The sequence below is a fragment of the Scyliorhinus canicula genome, chromosome 14 (genome assembly GCF_902713615.1).
Source record: "Scyliorhinus canicula chromosome 14, sScyCan1.1, whole genome shotgun sequence".
In the NCBI taxonomy this organism is placed as follows: Eukaryota; Metazoa; Chordata; class Chondrichthyes; order Carcharhiniformes; family Scyliorhinidae; genus Scyliorhinus; species Scyliorhinus canicula.
Window position 1 is genome coordinate 11445950 of NC_052159.1, and position 19510 is coordinate 11465459.

The following is a 19510-nucleotide window of genomic DNA, read 5'->3' on the forward strand; positions in this document are numbered from 1 at the left end:
CAGAGGGACATAGATAAGCTGCAGAGCTGGGCTGAGAGGTGGCAGATGGAGTTTAATGCGGAAAAGTGTGAGGTGGTTCACTTTGGAAGGAGTAACAGGAATGCAGAGTACTGGGCTAATGGCAAGATTCTTGGTAGTGTAGATGAACAGAGAGATCTCGGCATCCAGGTACATAAATCCCTGAAAGTTGCCACCCAGATTAATAGGGCTGTTAAGAAGGCATATGGTGTGCTAGCCTTTATAAGCAGGGGGATTGAGTTTCTGAACCACAAGGTCATGCTGCAGCTGTACATAACTCTGGTGCGGCCACACCTGGAGTACTGCGTGCAGTTCTGGTCACCACATTATAGGAAGGATGTGGAAGCTTTGGAAAGGGTTCAGAGAAGATTTACTATGATGTTGCCTGGTATGGAGGGAAGGTCTTACGAGGAAAGGCCCAGGGAATTGAGGTTGTTTTCGTTAGAGAGGAGAAGGCTGAGAGGTGACTTAATAGAGACATATAAGATAGTCAGAGGGTTAGATAGGGTGGACAGTGAGAGTCTTTTTCCTCGGATGGTGATGACCAACACGAGGGGACATAGCTTTAAATTGAGGGGTGATAGATATAGGACAGATATCAGAGGCAGTTTCTTTACTCAGAGAGTAGTAGGGTTGTGGAACGCCCTGCCTGCAACAGTAGTAGACTCGCCAACTTTAAGGGCATTTAAGTGGTCACTGGATAGACATATGGATGAAAATGGAATAGTGTAGGTCAGATAGGCTTCAGATGGTTTCACAGGTCGGCGCAACATCGAGGGCCGAAGGGCCCGTACTGCGCTGTAGTGTTCTATGTTCTATGTTCTATGTTCTATTTGGTGAGTTACTTCAATAATAGGGGCAGCAGGGTAGCATGGTGGTTAGCATAAATGCTTCACAGCTCCAGGGTCCCAGGTTCGATTCCCGGCTGGGTCACTGTCTGTGTGGAGTCTGCACGTCCTCCCCCTGTGTGCGTGGGTTTCCTCCGGGTGCTCCGGTTTCCTCCCACAGTCCAAAGATGTGCGGGTTAGGTGGATTGGCCATGCTAAATTGCCCGTAGTGTCCTAATAAAAAAGTAAGGTTAAGGGGGGGTTATGGGTTACGGGTATAGGGTGATACGTGGGTTTGAGTAGGGTGATCATGGCTCGGCACAACATTGAGGGCCGAAGGGCCTGTTCTGTGCTGTACTGTTCTATGTTCTATGTTCTAATAATGTACAAAGGGACCAAACACAACAGAGGTGGCGAGTGAACGGGAATGGAGTTGGGTCACGTTGGGTGGGGAATGATGGGTCTAGTTGTTTTTTGGTTAGTGGGGGGTGGTAGGGTTGGGAGAGGCGGAGCCTTGTGGAGAGGAGAGGGAGGGAGGAAGAACCAACAGTGACCAGGGGGTTCTCTTTGTCTCACCCTAGAGATGAAGCTGGAAACCATCTTAGGTGGGCCTGGGACCCAGGAACCTATGTAGGGGAGTGCACCAAGGTGAAGATGGTTGACTCGAGGAGGTGGGGAGGGGTGGGGTGACAGACCCCCAATAAGGTTAGTCACCTGGAACGTGTGGGGCCGAGGGGGGGGGGTGCCTATGATGAGTTGGTGCCCACTTAAAGGGTTTGAGGGCTGACGTGGTGTTCCTACAAGAAACTCACCTGTGGGTGAGGGGCCAGACCAGGCTGCGGAAGGCCTGGGTGAGCCAGGCTTTCCACTCAGGATCTGATAGTAAGCCTCAGGGGTTGGTGACTCTAGTCAACAAGAAGGTCCATTTTCAGGCATGGACGGTTCTGGCCGATCAGGGGGTTAGGTATGTGCTGGTTATGGATACACCGGAGGGGAAGGCCGGGGTGTTAGTGAACGTGTACGCCCCGAATTGAGGCAACGTTAAGTCTATGGGACGGTTGCTGGCTGCAAAACCGGAGATAGACACACACCAATTGATTTTGGGGGAGGGAGGGGATTTTAACTGTGCAACAAAAAAAAAGGATTATCCTTGATTTTATCCATCTGCACTAACAACAACATTTTTTCTCACCGTCGGATGTTTAAGTCAGATCGATATCACACCTATTGCAAATAATCTCTCAGTATCTATCTCGGGCATTCATCAAAATGAATAGCTTGCATTTTGGAAAGCACCTCAACCGACATAGTCGTTTAGTGAGACAATTTGTTCCCTCCTGGTCAGAATCCATGGTGATATAAAACAAGCGATAATAATCTTACCATTAGTTTTGATGCCACAATTGAAAAGTACGCCATCACAGATTGTAGAATTACAAAGGGGACGAGGCCCTTTGTCTGATCAACAGGCCTTGTCGGCCCGTCTTGGGACACAATGAGGCTGTTAAATCTTGCGAGAGACGAGATTTGTGATGCTCGTGGTCTAACAAGATCTTGCAATACATTGCGATCTGGATGTCATTCTCTCTGAGCGGGATCCAAATTTATATATTTAAGGGAACAGTTAGGCTCACTTGAATATGTCTGACCTGGATACTTCCAAGGCCTGGGATCGAACGCCCGCATCTGGGAGACCTTGCCCTGGCACCGTTTAGCACTGGTCCACGCAAACATAGTCCACACAAACGTGAGCCAGGTGTAAAGGCAACTGGGAGTCTGCCAGGCCATCGGAGGCTCCCGGGTGGTCAGGCCCTAGGCAGGGTACTCCCACACTGGCACTGCCAGGGTACGAGGCTGGCAGTACCAAGGTGCCCAGGTGCCAGGTTGGCAGTGCAAGGAATTGGGCCTGGAGGTGCCCTGTCCTTATGAGATGCGGGGAGGAGGGGGGAGTTGGCGGACCCCCTAACATGCAGGTTGGTGCATTGGGGGAGGGGGGGAGGGGGGGGGGCTGGAAGCTGTGGTGGGGGTCCCAGAGTTTGGGAATATTGGGGCGGCATTTTATAAATGGCACCTGAATCTCTTCCTGTGGCAGGAAATGAAGGTAAGTGCTGCCTCGGCGGGTGCTGAGGACAAAAACAACAGAGACCCATTTGATAATGGGTCAATCTCGGTGCTGCAGGCTCCGAGAACCAACCCGCTAAAGGCACCCAAAACTGTTTTTTTCCCGTTAAATCGTGCCCAGGAGATTCTTTGAAAGAGCAAACCTGTTGGTCCCAAAGCCCCAGCTCTTTCCCTAGGCTCTGTATTTTATTCAGTTTCAAGTATTTATCCAATTCCCTTTTGAAAGACTTTCGTGAATCTGCATCTGTCACCTTTCCAGTCAACACATTACAGACCGCAACACATTCCAGATCGCAACACATTCCAGACCGCAACACATTCCAGACCGCAACACATTCCAGACCGCAACACATTCAAGGCCCAACACATTCCAGATCGCAATACATTCCAGACTGTAACACATTCCAGATCGCAATACATTCCAGATCGCAATACATTCCAGATCGCAATACATTCCAGATCGCAATACATTCCAGATCGCAACACCTTCCAGGCCCAACACATTCCAGATCGCAACACATTCCAGGCCCAACACATTCCAGACCGCAACACATTCCAGGCCCAACACATTCCAGGCCCAACATATTCCAGATCGCAACACATTCCAGACTGCAACACATTCCAGACCGCAATACATTCCAGATCGCAACACATTCCAGACCGCAACACATTCCAGATCGCAACACATTCCAGACTGCAACACATTCCAGATCGCAATACATTCCAGATCGCAATACATTCCAGATCGCAACACATTCCAGATCGCAATACATTCCAGACTGCAACACATTCCAGATCGCAACACATTCCAGATCGCAATACATTCCAGATCGCAACACATTCCAGGCCCAACACATTCCAGGCCCAACACATTCCAGGCCCAACACATTCCAGATCGCAACGCATTCCAGACCACAACACATTCCAGATCGCAACACATTCCAGACCACAACACATTCCAGATCGCAACGCATTCCAGACCACAACACATTCCAGAACACAACACATTCCAGATCGCAACGCATTCCAGGCCACAACACATTCCAGCCCCAACACATTCCAGGCCCAACACATTCCAGATCGCAACACATTCCAGACCGCAACACATTCCAGATCACAACATATTCCAGATCGCAACACATTCCAGGCCCAACAAATTCCAGATCGCAACACATTCCAGACCGCAACACATTCCAGATCGCAACACATTCCAGATCACAACACATTCCAGATCATAACACATTCCAGATCGCAACACATTCCAGATGATAACACATTCCAGATCGCAACACATTCCAGATTACAACATATTCCAGATCGCAACACATTCCAGATCGCAACACATTCCAGATCGCAACACATTCCAGATCGCAACACATTCCAGATCGTAACACATTCCAGATTACAACATATTCCAGATCGCAACACATTTCAGATTGCAACACATTCAGATCACAACAGCTCACTGAATTAAACAAACAGCTTTCTTTTTTACAAAAAGCTTTTGCCTAAACCTCTCGCGCAGAGTAAGCTGACAGTAAAATCCCTTTATAGAGGGCGACACGGTAGCACAGCGGTTAGCACTGTTGCTTCACAGCGCCAGGGACCCGAGTTCGAATCCTGGCTTGGGTCACTGTCTGTGCGGAGTCTGCACGTTCTTCCTGTGTCTGCGTGGGTTTCCTCCGGGTGCTCCGGTTTCCTCCCACAAGTCCCGAAAGACGTGCTGTTAGGTGACTTGGACATTCTGAATTCTCCCTCTGTGTACCCGAACAGGCGTCGGAATGTGGCGACTAGAGGCTTTTCACAGTAACTTCATTGCAGTATTAATGTAAGTCTACTTGTGACAATTATAAAGATTGTTATTGTTACTTATAATAATTATAATCACTTATTGTCACAAGTAGGCGTCAATGAAGTTACTGTGAAAAGCCCCTGGTCGCCACATTCCGGCTCCTGTTCGGGGAGGCCGGGTCGGGAATTGAACCCGCGCTGCTGGTTTACCTGACGATTCAGAAAATTGCTACAACTGACAGTGTGTGGTAATTCTGTTCCTCTGTGGGTCCCCAGAACCAATCATTCCTTCAGTTTAAACCCCCAACCCCCCCCCCCCTTCAGTTTAAAGTTCCCCCCCCCCCCCCCCCACCCCCCCCCCCCCGGCCACACCATCAGAGGCCACTACTTATATTCATTATTTGAACAGGCAAAAATGATCAGGAAAAGTGCTTGAGTTATTCTAACGATGACCTTTTGTGGATAATTTAACTGTTCAAACGAGCCTTGGTCGGGGGTGCAAGTGGTTTGAATTTTGTCAGTTCCACCAATAAACTTACTTTTCATTAATTAATTATTAAAGTGATCAACGAGAGCTTCAGGAAATTTAATCCAATCAGCATTTCACAGGACAAGATTGTTAAAATCTTTACAGTTAAGTGCACTATGAAAAAGATCTGAATTATCCAGATTTAAGACACTGCTTATGATATGATGGATCCCTTCAAGAGGGAGAAGGACTGGTTCTTGACTGGGGCAGAGATAGCCTCCTATAAAAGATCTTTATTGATAACACTTGGCCTGGGATTGATTTCCTAGACTGGTTATAACTGTCAGGAAATATTGAAATACAGAGCTGGATTCTAATCTGAGGGTGGGCACCCCAGAGTAAATGTTGGGGGCAAACGCACCCATTCTTAGATGGCCCACCTTGCTTTAAAGTTTCAGGCCATGGCTCTTTAGTTCGTGTGAGACGGGACTTGTGCCCGTCTCTATAAGGAAGCCCCGCCCCATTGTGCTGCCGACCAACCGGAGGCTAGCAGCCCTGCACAACAGCAGCGCCAGCAGGAGGAGTGGCCGCTGTCAGTACTTCAGGTAGGTCAATGAGGTGTTGTTCAGCGCTGGACCCAGAAATTCTGATTGATTGATTGATTAATTGATATTTATTGTCACATGTACCGAAGTACAGTGAAAAGTATTTTTCTGCGGCCAAGGGAATGTACACAGCACGTACATTGTAGACAAAAGAATAAACGACAGAGTACATTGACAAATGGTACATCAGGGGTCACTGTACTGAGGGGAATGGGAACGGCAACGGTTTTCGTTCTGTCATTCCCGGTAACTCTCCGGTACCGTAACCTTAAACGGAGGTTATTCTTAGCATTGTGAGTTAGTTATTGACTAAGTCAGCAATCCTTTGTGAAGCATTGAATCATTGTATAATGGAATATTATAATGGAATATCCCGTACCAGCCGCCCCGGACAGGCGCCGGAATGTGGCGACTAGGGCCTTTTCACAGTAACTTAATTGAAGCCTACTCATGACAATAAGCGATTTTCATTTTCATGAAACAGCTGTAGGGCTAATGGGCAAAGACAGCTTGTGGGGGCGTGAGGCTACAGGAACGGCTTCAAATAATTAGATAGCTCTTCTAAAGAGCTTGCACAGACAAGACGGGTTGAATGACTCCGCGCCGACATGCATTCCTCCATTTTACAGGAAGCCCCCTCCCACTGATCTCGAGGTGGGAAGTAAGCACATTTTAGATCGTATTATTCCAAAATGGTCAAATGACGCTCCTAGGTTTTAAATTGTTCCCAACCAAGTCAAGTGATGGGTAATGAATTCCTTGCCTAAACCTGTCTTTCTCCTTCTTTAAGGTACCGGTTCAGGTGCCAACCATGGTTCAGTCGGTCGGTCACATTCTCGTCTCTGACTCTGAATCTTCATTCCCAAACCACAAACCTGAGAATAAAAATCAAGGGTGACGCTCGAGTGCGTTACCGAGGCAATGCCGAGGTGCCGTCTTCCGGATATCGTGTTAAACCAAGATCCCTTCTGCCCTCTGACGGGTGGATGTAAAATATCCACGGCAACATTTCGGAGAAGAACAGCGGAATTCTCCTGAATGTCCGAACCAATATTTATCCCTCAATCAACATCACTAAAAACAGATATTGTGTCCTGATCATATTGCCGTTTGTCAGCTTGCTGTGGTGGGGGGAGTTTTATCATGTTTTTTCCGAGCATATTATTTGACACTGAGGCGAAGAAAATCAAGGAGGCAAGTCCCATGGCATCACACTGATGGGGCGGGCTAGCAACGTCAGCTCTCAAGATATCAGGGTGCCGTTCTTAAAGGGCGTGAACAAACAGACACGGAGACCATCCCACCCCACACGCCCCCCCACCACCAGAAAACCATCCTCACGGATGCGAGAGCCCCCCTTCGCACATGCCCCTCCCCCTCCAGACACAGGAACCACCCCCAAAGGACATGGGACCCCCACCCCTACAATGGACCTCCCCAATGGAAGCCGTCCTGGCAGTACCCTCTGGCAATGCCCCCTGGCATTGCCCTTAGACACTTCCCTCTGGCATTGCCGGCCAAGAGGCACAATAAAAGGGGGCACTACCAGGATACTGGCCAAGCATGCTTCTATCCACCCAGAGTGTACTTACCTGTGCGCCACTGGCAGGGACCTTTTACCAGGCTTCTGTCTGGCAAAGGCTGTTGTAAACAATGGCCAAACCCTAATGTGGGGGGAACGATAGAGCGGGGGAGCCCTCGAATGATACATTAGTGCAAAGGGTTCCTGACCTTTTATGGCGGGAACTCCATACGTCGTTGGGGGGGGGGGGGGGGGGCACACACAATGGGAATGGGAAACTCCAATGGGGTAAAAGCCGTTTGGGACCCCCCTTGCTGCTGGCATTCCTGGCCACCGAAAACAGGGGCGGAGAATGCCCGGCCTATCACTTTGATCAAGAGTTTGGTCAAAGTCTTTGAATTTATCTTTCTGTGGCTGGGTTGATAACGTCTCCACGAGGAACCTCGGGATGTTTTGCTCTGTCAAAGGTGCCACATGAATGCAAGGTTTTTGTTGTAAGGGCTCCTTCCGCACCGTAACAGGTCTGTGATGCTGATTGCTCATATCACCACTTAAAGTTAATCCATTTCCCGATCGTTAATCGACCTGTTTTTCTACCTTCGCTGTGCAGAGTGAAAAAAAGAAGGGGCCAGAGACGGGAATGAGGTTAAAGGAACCAACTGAACACAGTACAGAGGCAAAAGCAACCAATGGGGTAATTCTTAATGTTTGGCTGTGTGCTGGGAACGCATAAAATGTTATTTGTCAAATAATAAAATTGCTGTACATAAAACATATATAATGTACATATTGTTTATAAAACACTCAACTTGAGTATAGTGCCCATTCTGGGCACCACACTTTAGAAAGGGTGGGGAGGGAGCTGATGAGATTTACAAATGAATCCAGGGCCTTCAGTTAAACTGGAGAAGCTGGGACTGTTCCCCTTTGAGAAAAGAAGGGGGAATTGAATGGATCATAAAAGGGGAATAAACCACTCCCATTGGCAGATGGAGTGGGAACCTACAGACATCAATTTAAGGGGATTGGCAAACGAATCAACGGAGACATAAGGAAAAAGGTTTTGACCATCGATTGGTCAGAATCTGGGGTGCACTGCTTGAGAGTGTGGTGGGGGCAGGTTCATGAGCTCCCAGGGGCGGCACGGTGGTGCAGTGGTTAGCACTGCTGCCACACAGCGCCAAGGACCCGGGTTCGATTCCGACCTCGGGCGACTGTCTGTGTGGAGTCTGCACGTTCCCCCCGAGTCTGCGTGGGTTTCCTCCGGGTGCCCTGGTTACCTCCCACAGTCCAAAGATGTGCAGGTTCGGTGGATTGGACGTGATGAATTGTCCCTTCGTGTCCAAAGATGTGCAGGAGAGGTAGATTGGTCATTCTAATAAACGATTTCCCTCAGTATCCAAAGATGTGCAGATTAGGCGAGGTTATAGGGCTGGGGGAGAGTGTCCAGTAGGATGCTGTTTCAGAGGGTCAGTACAAACCCGATGGGGTGAATGGCCTCCTTCTGCACTTTAGGCATTCTATGGCTGTGGTATAAGTTGAGGCTTCGAAAGGGAATTGGACCATTAACTTTGGAAAAGAAAAATTAGAGTACCGAATTATTTTTTTTCCAATTAAGGGGCCATTTAGCGTGGTCAGTCTTTGGATTGTGGGGGTGGGGCCCACGCAAGTACGGCATCCAAATTTGTTAATCGTTCTATATTTTTAACAGCAGCTGTTGGGAGTTTTAACCATTGTAATCACTCTATGATTCTGTGCATCAGCTGCCAAATCTGGCAGTCGTATACCATTAAGATTATTTTGTGAATAGCTGGCAATATCTGCAGAATGATTAGACACCAAACTGTGGGTGTTTGAGCTTTCTCTAACACCTTTCCTGACCATCTTGGTTCAATATCTTGTAATGTTACCCAAGACTGGCACCTGGAACCGCCAATGTTCCACCCTCGTGTCGTACAGCGATCACTCTCTGCACACACTCAGGTTTTCTCATGACCCAAACAGTTTAGCAATGACTCAACTCTGGATATATGTCATCATGCAAGCAAATCGACCATGTGTAAAATGCTGTTCACTCGCCGACTGAAATCCTCGCACATTTCAACGCATTTTCTACGATCCAACCATAGAAAATAAAGGACGCCAGGGCACATTCTGACTTTGAGTGTTGGCAAATCAACACTTAGTTTTACATCCCTCGCTGTGTTTGACGTTTGTTGACTTTAATAGCGATAAGCCTGAGGGGAGATGGAAACCGGGGCTAGCGATTCACTATCTGCACAGAGAGAGAAAAGCCGCCTAAGGAGGTACAGTGGTTAGCGCTGCTGCCTCACAGCGCCAAGGACCCGAGTTCAATTCTGGCTTGGGTCACTGTCTATGTGGAGTTTGCACGTTCCACCCGTGTCTGCGTGGGTGATGCGGCCATCAATTCACTCGAGACAAGAGTAGAAATAAACCGTGGCTTTAATCAACTTAGAACAGTGCCTGCCTGCGACTGATCCAATACTGAGAACTGCCTACAGGTTGACTGCTCTTTATACCTCCCTTCAAGGGGAGGAGCCATGGGCGGAGCCCATACATGCCCCAACATGTTCCCCTATGGATAATGCCATACAGTGTCCCATTGGAGAAGCCCACAAGGGCAACAGCATAGCACAGATACAAATACAAGTGCAACAGCACAGATACAAATATAATGGTGGATTATTGGCATAATACATTCACCACATTCACCCCCGTTAAAAAAATGAAGTCCGGCGGGGTGACGGGTTCATACGTTCAGCCGGTCCGGCGCACGGATTGTGCGCTGTGATCGCCGAAGCTCTGCCGTTTTTGCTGGCCCAGGTGTAGAACTCGTCCGTGCTGGCATCGGTAGTGAGGGTGCCGGTGCGGGTACAGACGTGGACTCCGGGACCGCCTCTTCTGGAGCCTCATTCCTGTGGATCGGTGAAGGGGGGATGGCGGGTGGGAGCCATATAGGGGCGGGGGCGCTGGCCATGGTAGGTTGGGCGGGATATGGTGGAGGGGTGGTGGTGGTGGAACCGGCGGGCGCCAGGTCCCGGAGGGAGACCATGTCCTGTTGGCCATCGGGGTGTTCGATATAAGCGTACTGGGGGTTGGAGTGTAGGAGCTGGACCCTCTCTACCAGAGGATCGGACTTATGGCTCTTGACGTGCTTTCTGAGTAGGACCGGCCACGCTGTCTTCAGCCAGGACGGAAGCGAGGCCCCTGAGGTGGATCTTCTAGGGAAAACAAATAGGCGGTCATGAGGGGTCTCGTTCATGGCCGTGCAAAGTAGGGACCTAATAGAGTGGAGCGCATCGGGGAGGACCTCCTGCCAGTGGGAAACTGGGAGATTCCTGGACTGCAGGGTCAGTAGGATGGTCTTCCAGGCCGTTGCGTTTTCCTTCACCACCTGCGCGTTTCCCCTGGGGTTATAACTGGTAGTCCTGCACGAGGCGATGCCCTTACTGAGCAGGTACTGACGCAGTTCGTCGCTCATGAACGACGAGCCCCGGTCACTGTGGACATAATTGGGGAAACCAAACAGGGTGAAGACACTATGTAGGGCTTTAATGACAGTGGACGTGGTTATGTTGGGGCAGGGGATTGCAAAGGGGAAGCAGGAGAACTCATTAATAATATTGAAGAAATATGTATTGTGGTTATTGGAGGGGAGGGGCCCTTTGAAATTGACACTGAGGCGCTCAAAGGGCCGGGATGCCTTTACCAAGCGGGCCTTATTTGGTCGATAGAAGTGCGGTTTACACTCCGTACAGATCTGGCAGTCCCTGGTCATGGCTCTGACCTCCTCGGTGGAGTAGGGCAGGTTGTGGGCCTTAATATAATGGATAAGCCGGGTGACCCCTGGGTGGCAGAGGTCATCGTGGATAGCCCGTAGTCAGTCATCTTGCGCGCTGGTGCATATGCCGCAGGACAGGGCATCTGGGGGCTCGTTGAGCTTCCCAGGACACTATACTATATCGTAATTATAGGTGGAGAGTTCGATCCTCCACCTCAAGGTCTTATCGTTCTTGATTTTGCCCCGCTGCGTATTGTCGAACATGAAGGCTACCGATCGTTGGTCGGTGAGGAGGGTAAACCTCCTACCAGCGAGGTAGTGCCTCCAGTGCCGTAGGCTTCCACGATGGCTTGGGCCTCCTTTTCGACTGAGGAATGCTGAATTTCGGAGGTGGTGAGGGTGCGCGAACAAAACACTACCGGTCTACCTACTTGATTGAGGCTAGCGGCGAGATGCGTCGCTCTCCACCTGGAAGGGGACGGACTAGTCCACCGTGCGCATCGCGGCTTTGGCGATGTCCGCCTTGATGCAGCTGAAGGCCTGGTGGGCCTCAGTTGCCAGTGGGAAGGTGGTGGCCTTGATTAGTGGGCGGACTTTGTCCGCATAGTTGGGGGCCCACTGGGTGTAATATGAAAAGAACCCGAGGCACCTCTTCAGGGCCTTGGGGCAGTGGGGGAGGGGAAGTTGCAGGAGGGGGCACATACGGTCAGGGTCAGGCCCTAGAACCCCGTTTTCAACGACGTAGCCGAGGATGGCTAGTCTGGTTGTGCGGAAAACGCATTTCTCCTTGTTGTACGTGAGGTTTAGGGTTTGGGCGGTTGGGAGAAATCTGTGGAGGTTGGCATCGTGGTCCTGCTGATCATGGCCGCAGATGGTGACATTGTCCAAGTACGGAAATGTGGCCCGTAGCCCGTTCTGGTCCACCATTCGGTCAATTGTTCTTTAGAACACCAAAGCCCCGTTCGTGACGCCAAAGGGGACCCGGAGGAAGTGGAAAAGGTGGCCGTCTGCCTCAAAAGCCGTGTAGTGGCGGACCTCCGGGCGGATTGGGAGCTGGTGGTACGCAGACTTCAGATCCACCGTGGAGAACACCCGGTAGTGTGCGATCTGGTTTACCATGTCTGCAATCGAGGAAGGGGAGTTCGCATCGGGTTGCGTGTACCGGTTTATGGTTTGGCTGTAATCTACAACCATCCGGTTCTTTTCCCCGGTCTTGACGGCCACCACCTGAGCTTTCCAGGGGCTTTTGCTGGCCCCGATGACTCCCTCCCGCAAGAGTCGCTGGACCTCGGACCTGATGAAAGTCCCGTCCTGTATGCTATACCGCCTGCTTCTGGTGGCGACTGGTTTGCAGTCAGCGGTGAGGTATGTGAAGAGTGGGGGAGGGTCGACTTTTAGGGTTGCAAGGCTGCATATGGTGAGTGGGGGTAGGGGCCCCACGAACTTCAGGGTTAGGCTCCTGAGGTTGCATTGGAAACGTAGTCCCAATAGGAGAGGAGCGCAGAGGTCTGGGAGCACATATAATTTAAAATTGGCGTATTCGGCACCCTGTATTGCTAGGGTTGCGGTAGTGCACCCTTGGATTTGCACCGAGTGCGACCCAGAGGCGAGGGAGATGGTTTGGTGTGCCGGGAACATTATGAACGAGCAGCGTCTTACCATGTCCGGGTGAATGAAGCTCTCTGTGCTCCCGGAGACAAAAAGGCAAGGCGACTCGTGCCTGTTTACCCGGACGGTCATCATAGAGCTCCGGAGGTCCAGGCTGACCGCGCTGAGTTGCGGGTAGCTGGCGTGGTCGGAGGTGCTGGGGAGGCTCCGCGATGGCTGCCCTTGTTGATCGTACGCGTCGAGCGGCGTAGCAGAAGGCGGCCCCCGTGAGTCGCATGTCCTGTGAGGGCTGGAAGATGGCTGCCCCCATGGATAGCACGAGGCTGATGACGTGTCTGCAGCGGCGGAGTTGGCAGACACGCTGCCACACTGCGGGGTCTGCGGGCCTGTGTGTCTGAGGATCGGGCCTGTGAGTTAGAGTTCTTGGACCTGGCCAAGCAAACTTTGGCGAAATGCCATTTTCTCCCACAGCTGCTGCAGTTCGCATTACGGGCCGGGCAGTGCTGCCGGGGGTGTTGGGACTGACCGCAGAAATTGCAGGGTAGCCCCCCATGATGGGCGGGCGGCCGCGCGGCACAGGCCTGGGGTAGTCTTTGATCGGGGGTCCACCAGGGGGTCGCGTGGTCAGCCGAGACCACGTTAAGGCTCTGGAACGCTACTTCCAGAGAGGAGGCTAACTTTACCGTCTGATCCAGGTCCAGGCCCCCTTTTTGAGTAGGCGCTGTCTCACGTAGTTGGACCAGACTCCCGCCATGTAGACGTCTCGGACGGCGGGTTCCATATGTTGAGTTGTCGTAGCGGCCTGGTAGTTGCAGCTGCATGCGAGGACTTTGAGGTCGCGTAGGTAGTCTTCTAGTGATTCCCCGGGACGCTGGCGGCGAGTGGCGAGGATGTGTCGTGCGTAGACCTCATTCACGGGCCGTAGATATAGGCGTTCGAGCATCGCGAGGGCGTCTGGGTAGGAGGAGGCCTCGTCGAGTTGAACAGAGATTCGATGGTTCACCCGTGTGTGGAGGAGGCTCAGCTTCTGTTCGTCAGTGACGGAAGGCGTGGAGAAGGCTGTGAGATAGGCCTTGAAGCAGCAGAGCCAGTGCGAAAAAATTAATTTCGCCTCTACGGCCTGCGGTTCGAGTTCCAGTCGGTCAGGTTTGAGGGCCGATTCCATAGTTGCGTTTAAGTTGATTAAATTGATACGACCATCAATTCACTCGAGACAAGAGTAGAAGTAAACCGTGGCTTTAATCAACTTAGAACAGTGCCTGCCTGCGACTGATCCAATGCTGAGAACCGCCTACAGGTTGACTGCTCTTTATACCTCCCTTCAAGGAGAGGAGACATGGGCGGAGCCCATACATGCCCCAACATGTTCCCCTATGGATAATGCCATACAATGGCCCATAGGAGAAGCCCACAAGGGCAACAGCACAGATACAAATACAATGGTGAATTATTGGCATAACACATTCACCACAGTGGGTTTCCTCCGGGTGCACCGGTTTCCTCCCACAGTCCAAAGATGTCAGGTTAGGTGGATTGGCCATGATAAATTTCCCCTTAGTGTCCAAGGATGTACAGGTTAGGTTACAAGGTGGGGGGGGGGGGGGGGGGGGGGGGGGGATGGGCTGATTGATAATAATAATCTTTATTATTGTCACAAATAGGCTTACATTAACACTGCCAAGAAGTTACTGTGAAAATCCCCATTCCGGCGCCTGTTCGGGTACACAGAGGGAGAATTCAGAATGTCCAATTCACCTAACAGCACGTCTTGCGGGACTTGTGGGAGGAAACTGGAGCACCCGGAGGAAACCCCCGCAGACACGGGGAGAATGTGCAGACACCGCACAGACAGTGACCCAAGCCTGGGACCCTGGAGCTGTGAAGCAACAGTGCTAACCACTGTGCTACCGTGCCGCCCTTCTTCTGCACTGTAGGGATTCTATGTTGCTGTTTTAAGAGCTGTAATTTTACTTTCATGCATAAGTGATAATTCTGAAGTAAATTGGCTTCCTTACGGAAGAAGAAAGCCTTTAGTACCTCGATGGCCAAGCTTTTTATGACTTGTATACTATTTTAGTTCAGAAATCTCTCCTGCCAAATATGTTTTGCCACGTTGAATGAAGACTTTAAGGTAAAATTAATTTAAATTTGCTTATTTTGATTGCAATGCAGTTTTAAATTCAGTGCGAATTTAAAATTAGCGTGATTTGAAATTCACAGTGGATTTAAATTTATTGTGACTGTCATTGCAGATTTAAATTGACTTGAATTTCAATTTTCTGTGAATTTTAAAATGGTTAGAAATTTAAATTACCGCATTTGCCTTACAAAGCTATTTCAGAAAAAATAATTATATAAAGTGCCAGGAGACTTGGATGGCATTAAATATTCCTTTAATATATATTTCTGTGTTTAAAGTATATTGCACAGACTATCAGATGTTCTTCCCTCGGAATGTTTTCAAGGGTCCTGTGAAGCAGTGAGAGAACTTGAACCAAGTTGAGGTTTGTTAATGTCTTGTCAGTTACATTGTTAAGATTACGAGACACAGGTTTTGGGTATTAATTGTCCTTGAGCACATATAAATGAGGAAAACTGTGGGTCTCTTTGGCCAATATAATCTTTAATAATAATCTTTATTGTCACAAGTAGGCTTACATTAACACTGCATTGAAGTTACTGTGAAAAGCCCCTAGCCGCCACACTCTGGCGCCTGTTCGAGTACACTGAGGGAGAATTCAGAATGTCCAATTCACCTAACAGCACGTCTTTCGGGACTTGTGGGAGGAAACCGGAGGAAACCCGCACAGACGCGGGTAGAACGTGCAGACTCTGCACAAGCAGTAACCCAAGCCAGGAATCGAACCTGGGACCCTGGCGCTGTGAAGCAGCAGTGCTAACCACTGTGCTACCTTGCCGCCGATATAGAGATCAAACCCACGACTTTGGTCTTATTAACGCCACGGTCTGACCATCTGGTCTTACCTGCGGGAGATAGGAGAGCTGTGAGACCGAACAACTCCAAAACGCCCTCCAATAAAGAAAGGCTTTAACAATTGGCTGGACCCTGTCAGCATGGCTCTCAATCTGCTCTTTATATTTAGGCTAACTCGCAATGGTCCTGTTTTAACTCAGTCACCCGGACTTGTTAACCTACATTAGCACCTGGTCTTCCAATCATCAGAAATGTTTCTTCTTATTTTAGTCATCTTGTTTGATATGCCTCTTTGGAATCCCCCACTCCTAAAACCCTCACCCCCAAAACACCCATGGCTCCTATTCCATTCCCCTATGCAGCCCCTCTCTCTTCTTTCGCGCCACCATTTGTGGCTGCACTTTCAGCAGACAAACTCCGAATCTGGAAATCTTTCCCTAAATTTCACTGCGTCTCCTTCCACACCTCCCCCCTTGAGCTTGCTCGCCCTTCCTATCCAACCCTCTATGACTCACCACCATTCCTCTGTAAATTGTCTTGGGATGATTTCAACATTAAAGGGCCCAATAACTATTAAATGTTCTTCAAACAGAGACAGCCAAAGAAAGGATGTGCTGCTCTTGGGAAAGGATCCAGAGGAGTATCACAAGAATGATCCCTGGAATGAAGAGCTTGTCGTATGAGGAACGGTTGAGGACTCTGGGTCTGGACTCGTTGGAGTTTAGAAGGATGAGGGGGGATCTTGTTGAAACTTACAGGATGCTGTGAGGCCTGGATAGAGTGGACATGGAGAGGACGTTTCCAGCTGTAGGAAAAACTAGAACCAGAGGACACCATCTCAGACTAAAGGGACGATCCTTTAAAACAGAGATGAGGAGGAATTCCTTCAACCAGAGGGTGGTGAATCTGTGGAACTTTGCTGCAGAAGGCTGTGGAAGCCAAATCATTGAGTGTATTTAAGACAGAGATAGATAGGTTCTTGATTACTAAGGGGATCAGGGATTATGGGGAGAAGGCAGGAGAATGGGGATGTGAAAAATATCAGCCATGATTGAATGGCGGAGCAGACCTGATGGGCCAGGTGGCCTAATTATGGTCTTATGGCTTATGACCTCTTTAAATCATTTTAAAAGGATAAGTGGATTCGCCTCAGGACGTTTTGGGATATATATTATTTTAAAGTTTATCAAGCTAATCATATAAAATATTAGTAATGTAACAAAAAATAATAGAGCATTTATATTATTAAAAGTTTTTATTTACATCTAAGGTTATTTCTACCTGGCTAGTTTTAATTGAAAAAAGAAGTTCTAATGTTGAAATGTTTGATTTAATAATACCAAGATATATTCTGTGGCTTATTCCATTCGATCAATTCAGTGAGTTACTGTTGGAGTTTGGTGACTTCTTGCATGGGCAAGCAAATAGGAATTATTTATACAGACAAAATTGAAGTATCAAGCAGTAAGCAAACAGAATGATGAAAAAATCGATACATTACAATGCAGGCTGTACACATGAAAAGTAGTCATTTAAACTCTCAGGCGCATTCGCCAAATGCAAATATATTTTTGAGAGACATGCAAGTGTATTTAATAAAGGCAAGGCTATCCTTTTAATATTGATTTTACCAACATATAAACAATCACTAACAGCCCAATTCCACCACCCCGCACTGCTTGAAATTTACTATTCTCAGGGCAGCACGGTGGCGCAGCGGTTAGCACTGCTGCCTCAGGGCGCCGAGGACCCGGGTTCGATGTGCCCGAGTTCAGGATCTCGCCGCTGATTGGAACGAGCTGCCAACCTGAAGCCAACATTCTGGGGTCATGGCAGGCTGGAGTTGCTAGTTGCTGATAGCTCTTCCCTCTCTTAGCATAACAAATAAACTGGATAGATCTGTTACAGATGCACAAAACTGCAAAGGAGTGGGAATCTCTTTTACCTGGAAAGCATAGAATTGCGACCACCAGCGGGAGTGACCACGTTAAATGAAGCATTGCCGAAAGAAGATGTGTCCCCCTCCTCCTGAGCAACCTGCCAGGGTTCAAGATGCTTGCCTTCAGACACGGAGGCACTGCGAGTGATCAGTAAAGGTACTCGGCAATGTTGGTTTTGTGGTCAGTTATTTCCTTTCAATAAAAAAAAATCGGTAAAAAAAACAAGAACATGAAAAAAAATCTTAGTGGTACTTTATATTAAAATTAGTTGAGAGGAATTGCCTGAATTATTTTGAACAGGTAAGTAAGAAAGATATACATTATACGTGAACACATACATTTAATTATCCATTTACAAAGTAATTATTCTCTATTACGTGGGTAATTTCTACCTCCTATAATTACAGAAAGTTGATTTATTACTTCAGATCAGTATTTGTTGTATATCTGCATCACATAGGAACAGAATTAGGCCACTCGGCCCATTGCGTCTGCTTCGCCACTCAATCATGGCTGATATGTTTCTCATCCCCGTTCTCCTGCCTTCTCCACATAACCCTTGATCCCCATATTAACCAAGACCCTATCTAAATTGAAAAATTGCTTATTGTCACGAGTAGGCTTCAATGAAGTTACTGTGAAAAGCCCCTAGTCGCCACATTCCGGCGCCTGTCCGGGGAGGCTGATACAGGAATCGAACCGTGCTGCTGGCCTGCTTGGTCTGCTTTAAAAGCCAGCGATTTAGCCCAGTGAGCTAAATCAGCCCCTATCTCTATCTCTGTCTTAAAGACACTCGGTGACTTGGACTCCGCTACTTGGGTGGAAGGAATCCGATGGGACGACATGAGTGGTGTGGCATGGGAAAGATGGAATGGTACTGGAGGGAGGGGACGGTATGGAAAGGCAGCATAGGAGGGCTAGAAGAAGCATTGGTTAAGTGTGGCAAAATGGCGGGGACAATTATTCGATACAACATATTATTCGAAAGCTTTTCTTCATGCTAAATGTGAAGAGCCACTCTATTGAATGAAAAGGTTTTAGAAAAGCTGCCAGGTATATTGTAATAACGCATCAATGTTGATTTTGTAGATGAAGAGGATGATAACAGTTTATACCAGTGGTTTTCAACTTTTCTTTGGTTAAGGAATTCGAAATATATTGCGCAATTCTGTGAAACCCCCAACCCTCTCTCCCTCCTCCCCTTACACTATATATATTATGAAACAAACACGAAAATGAAGCAAAACGCTGTTGAATGAGCAATTGAAAATGAAAATGGAAATCGCTTATAGTCACAAGTAGGCTTCACATGAAGTTACTGTGAAAAGCCCCTAGTCTCCACATTCTGGCACCTGTTCGGGGAGGCTGAACCTGTGCTGCTGGCCTGCCTTGGTCTGCTTTAAAAGCCAGCGATTTAGCCCAGTGTGCTAAACCAGCCCATTTTCTTTTAGCGACTGTTTTCCATTTAATGTAAGAACAAAATATCTTGGAAAACGCGGTCCAATTTTCAAACAACCTAATGATTGAGAGGAACTGTTAGCAACGCTCACGGGAGCCATTGGTTGAAAAATATTGGTCATTTCCTCCAGCATTCATAGAATTTACAGTATAGAAGGAGGCCATTCGGCCCATCGACTCTGCCTATCTATCTATCTATCTATCTATCTGTCTATCTATATATCTCTCTATATTACTATCTATCCATTCCGACAGAGTCTAACTCCAACGGGCATTCCAAAGTTAGTCTCTCAAAGGAACAATCGTAGGCTGGCATTTTCCGGCTGCAGGAATTCCCTTTTCTCACTGGGAGCACCCCACCCGCCACACCGCCCCTACCACGGGTTTCCCGGCGGCGTGGGGTGGCTTCAATGG

The 19510-nt window shown here is 48.7% G+C and overlaps 1 protein-coding gene and 1 gene segment (V, D, J or C); one reads left to right on the plus strand and one right to left on the minus strand.

Annotated features, from left to right (window-relative positions):
- pnpla4 (patatin-like phospholipase domain containing 4) overlaps positions 1-8119 on the plus strand; it is a 115523-nt gene extending 107404 nt beyond the window's left edge. The window contains exon 5 of the mRNA XM_038818228.1: positions 7964-8119. Within this exon, the coding sequence (XP_038674156.1) occupies positions 7964-8086 (123 nt within the window). The 3' untranslated portion in view covers positions 8087-8119. The remainder of the gene's footprint in view (positions 1-7963) is intronic.
- LOC119977381 overlaps positions 1-17807 on the minus strand; it is a 46097-nt gene extending 28290 nt beyond the window's left edge. The window contains 1 exon segment of the V gene segment in view: positions 17644-17807. Within this exon segment, the coding sequence occupies positions 17644-17698 (55 nt within the window).
- Positions 17808-19510: the final 1703 nt, after the last annotated feature.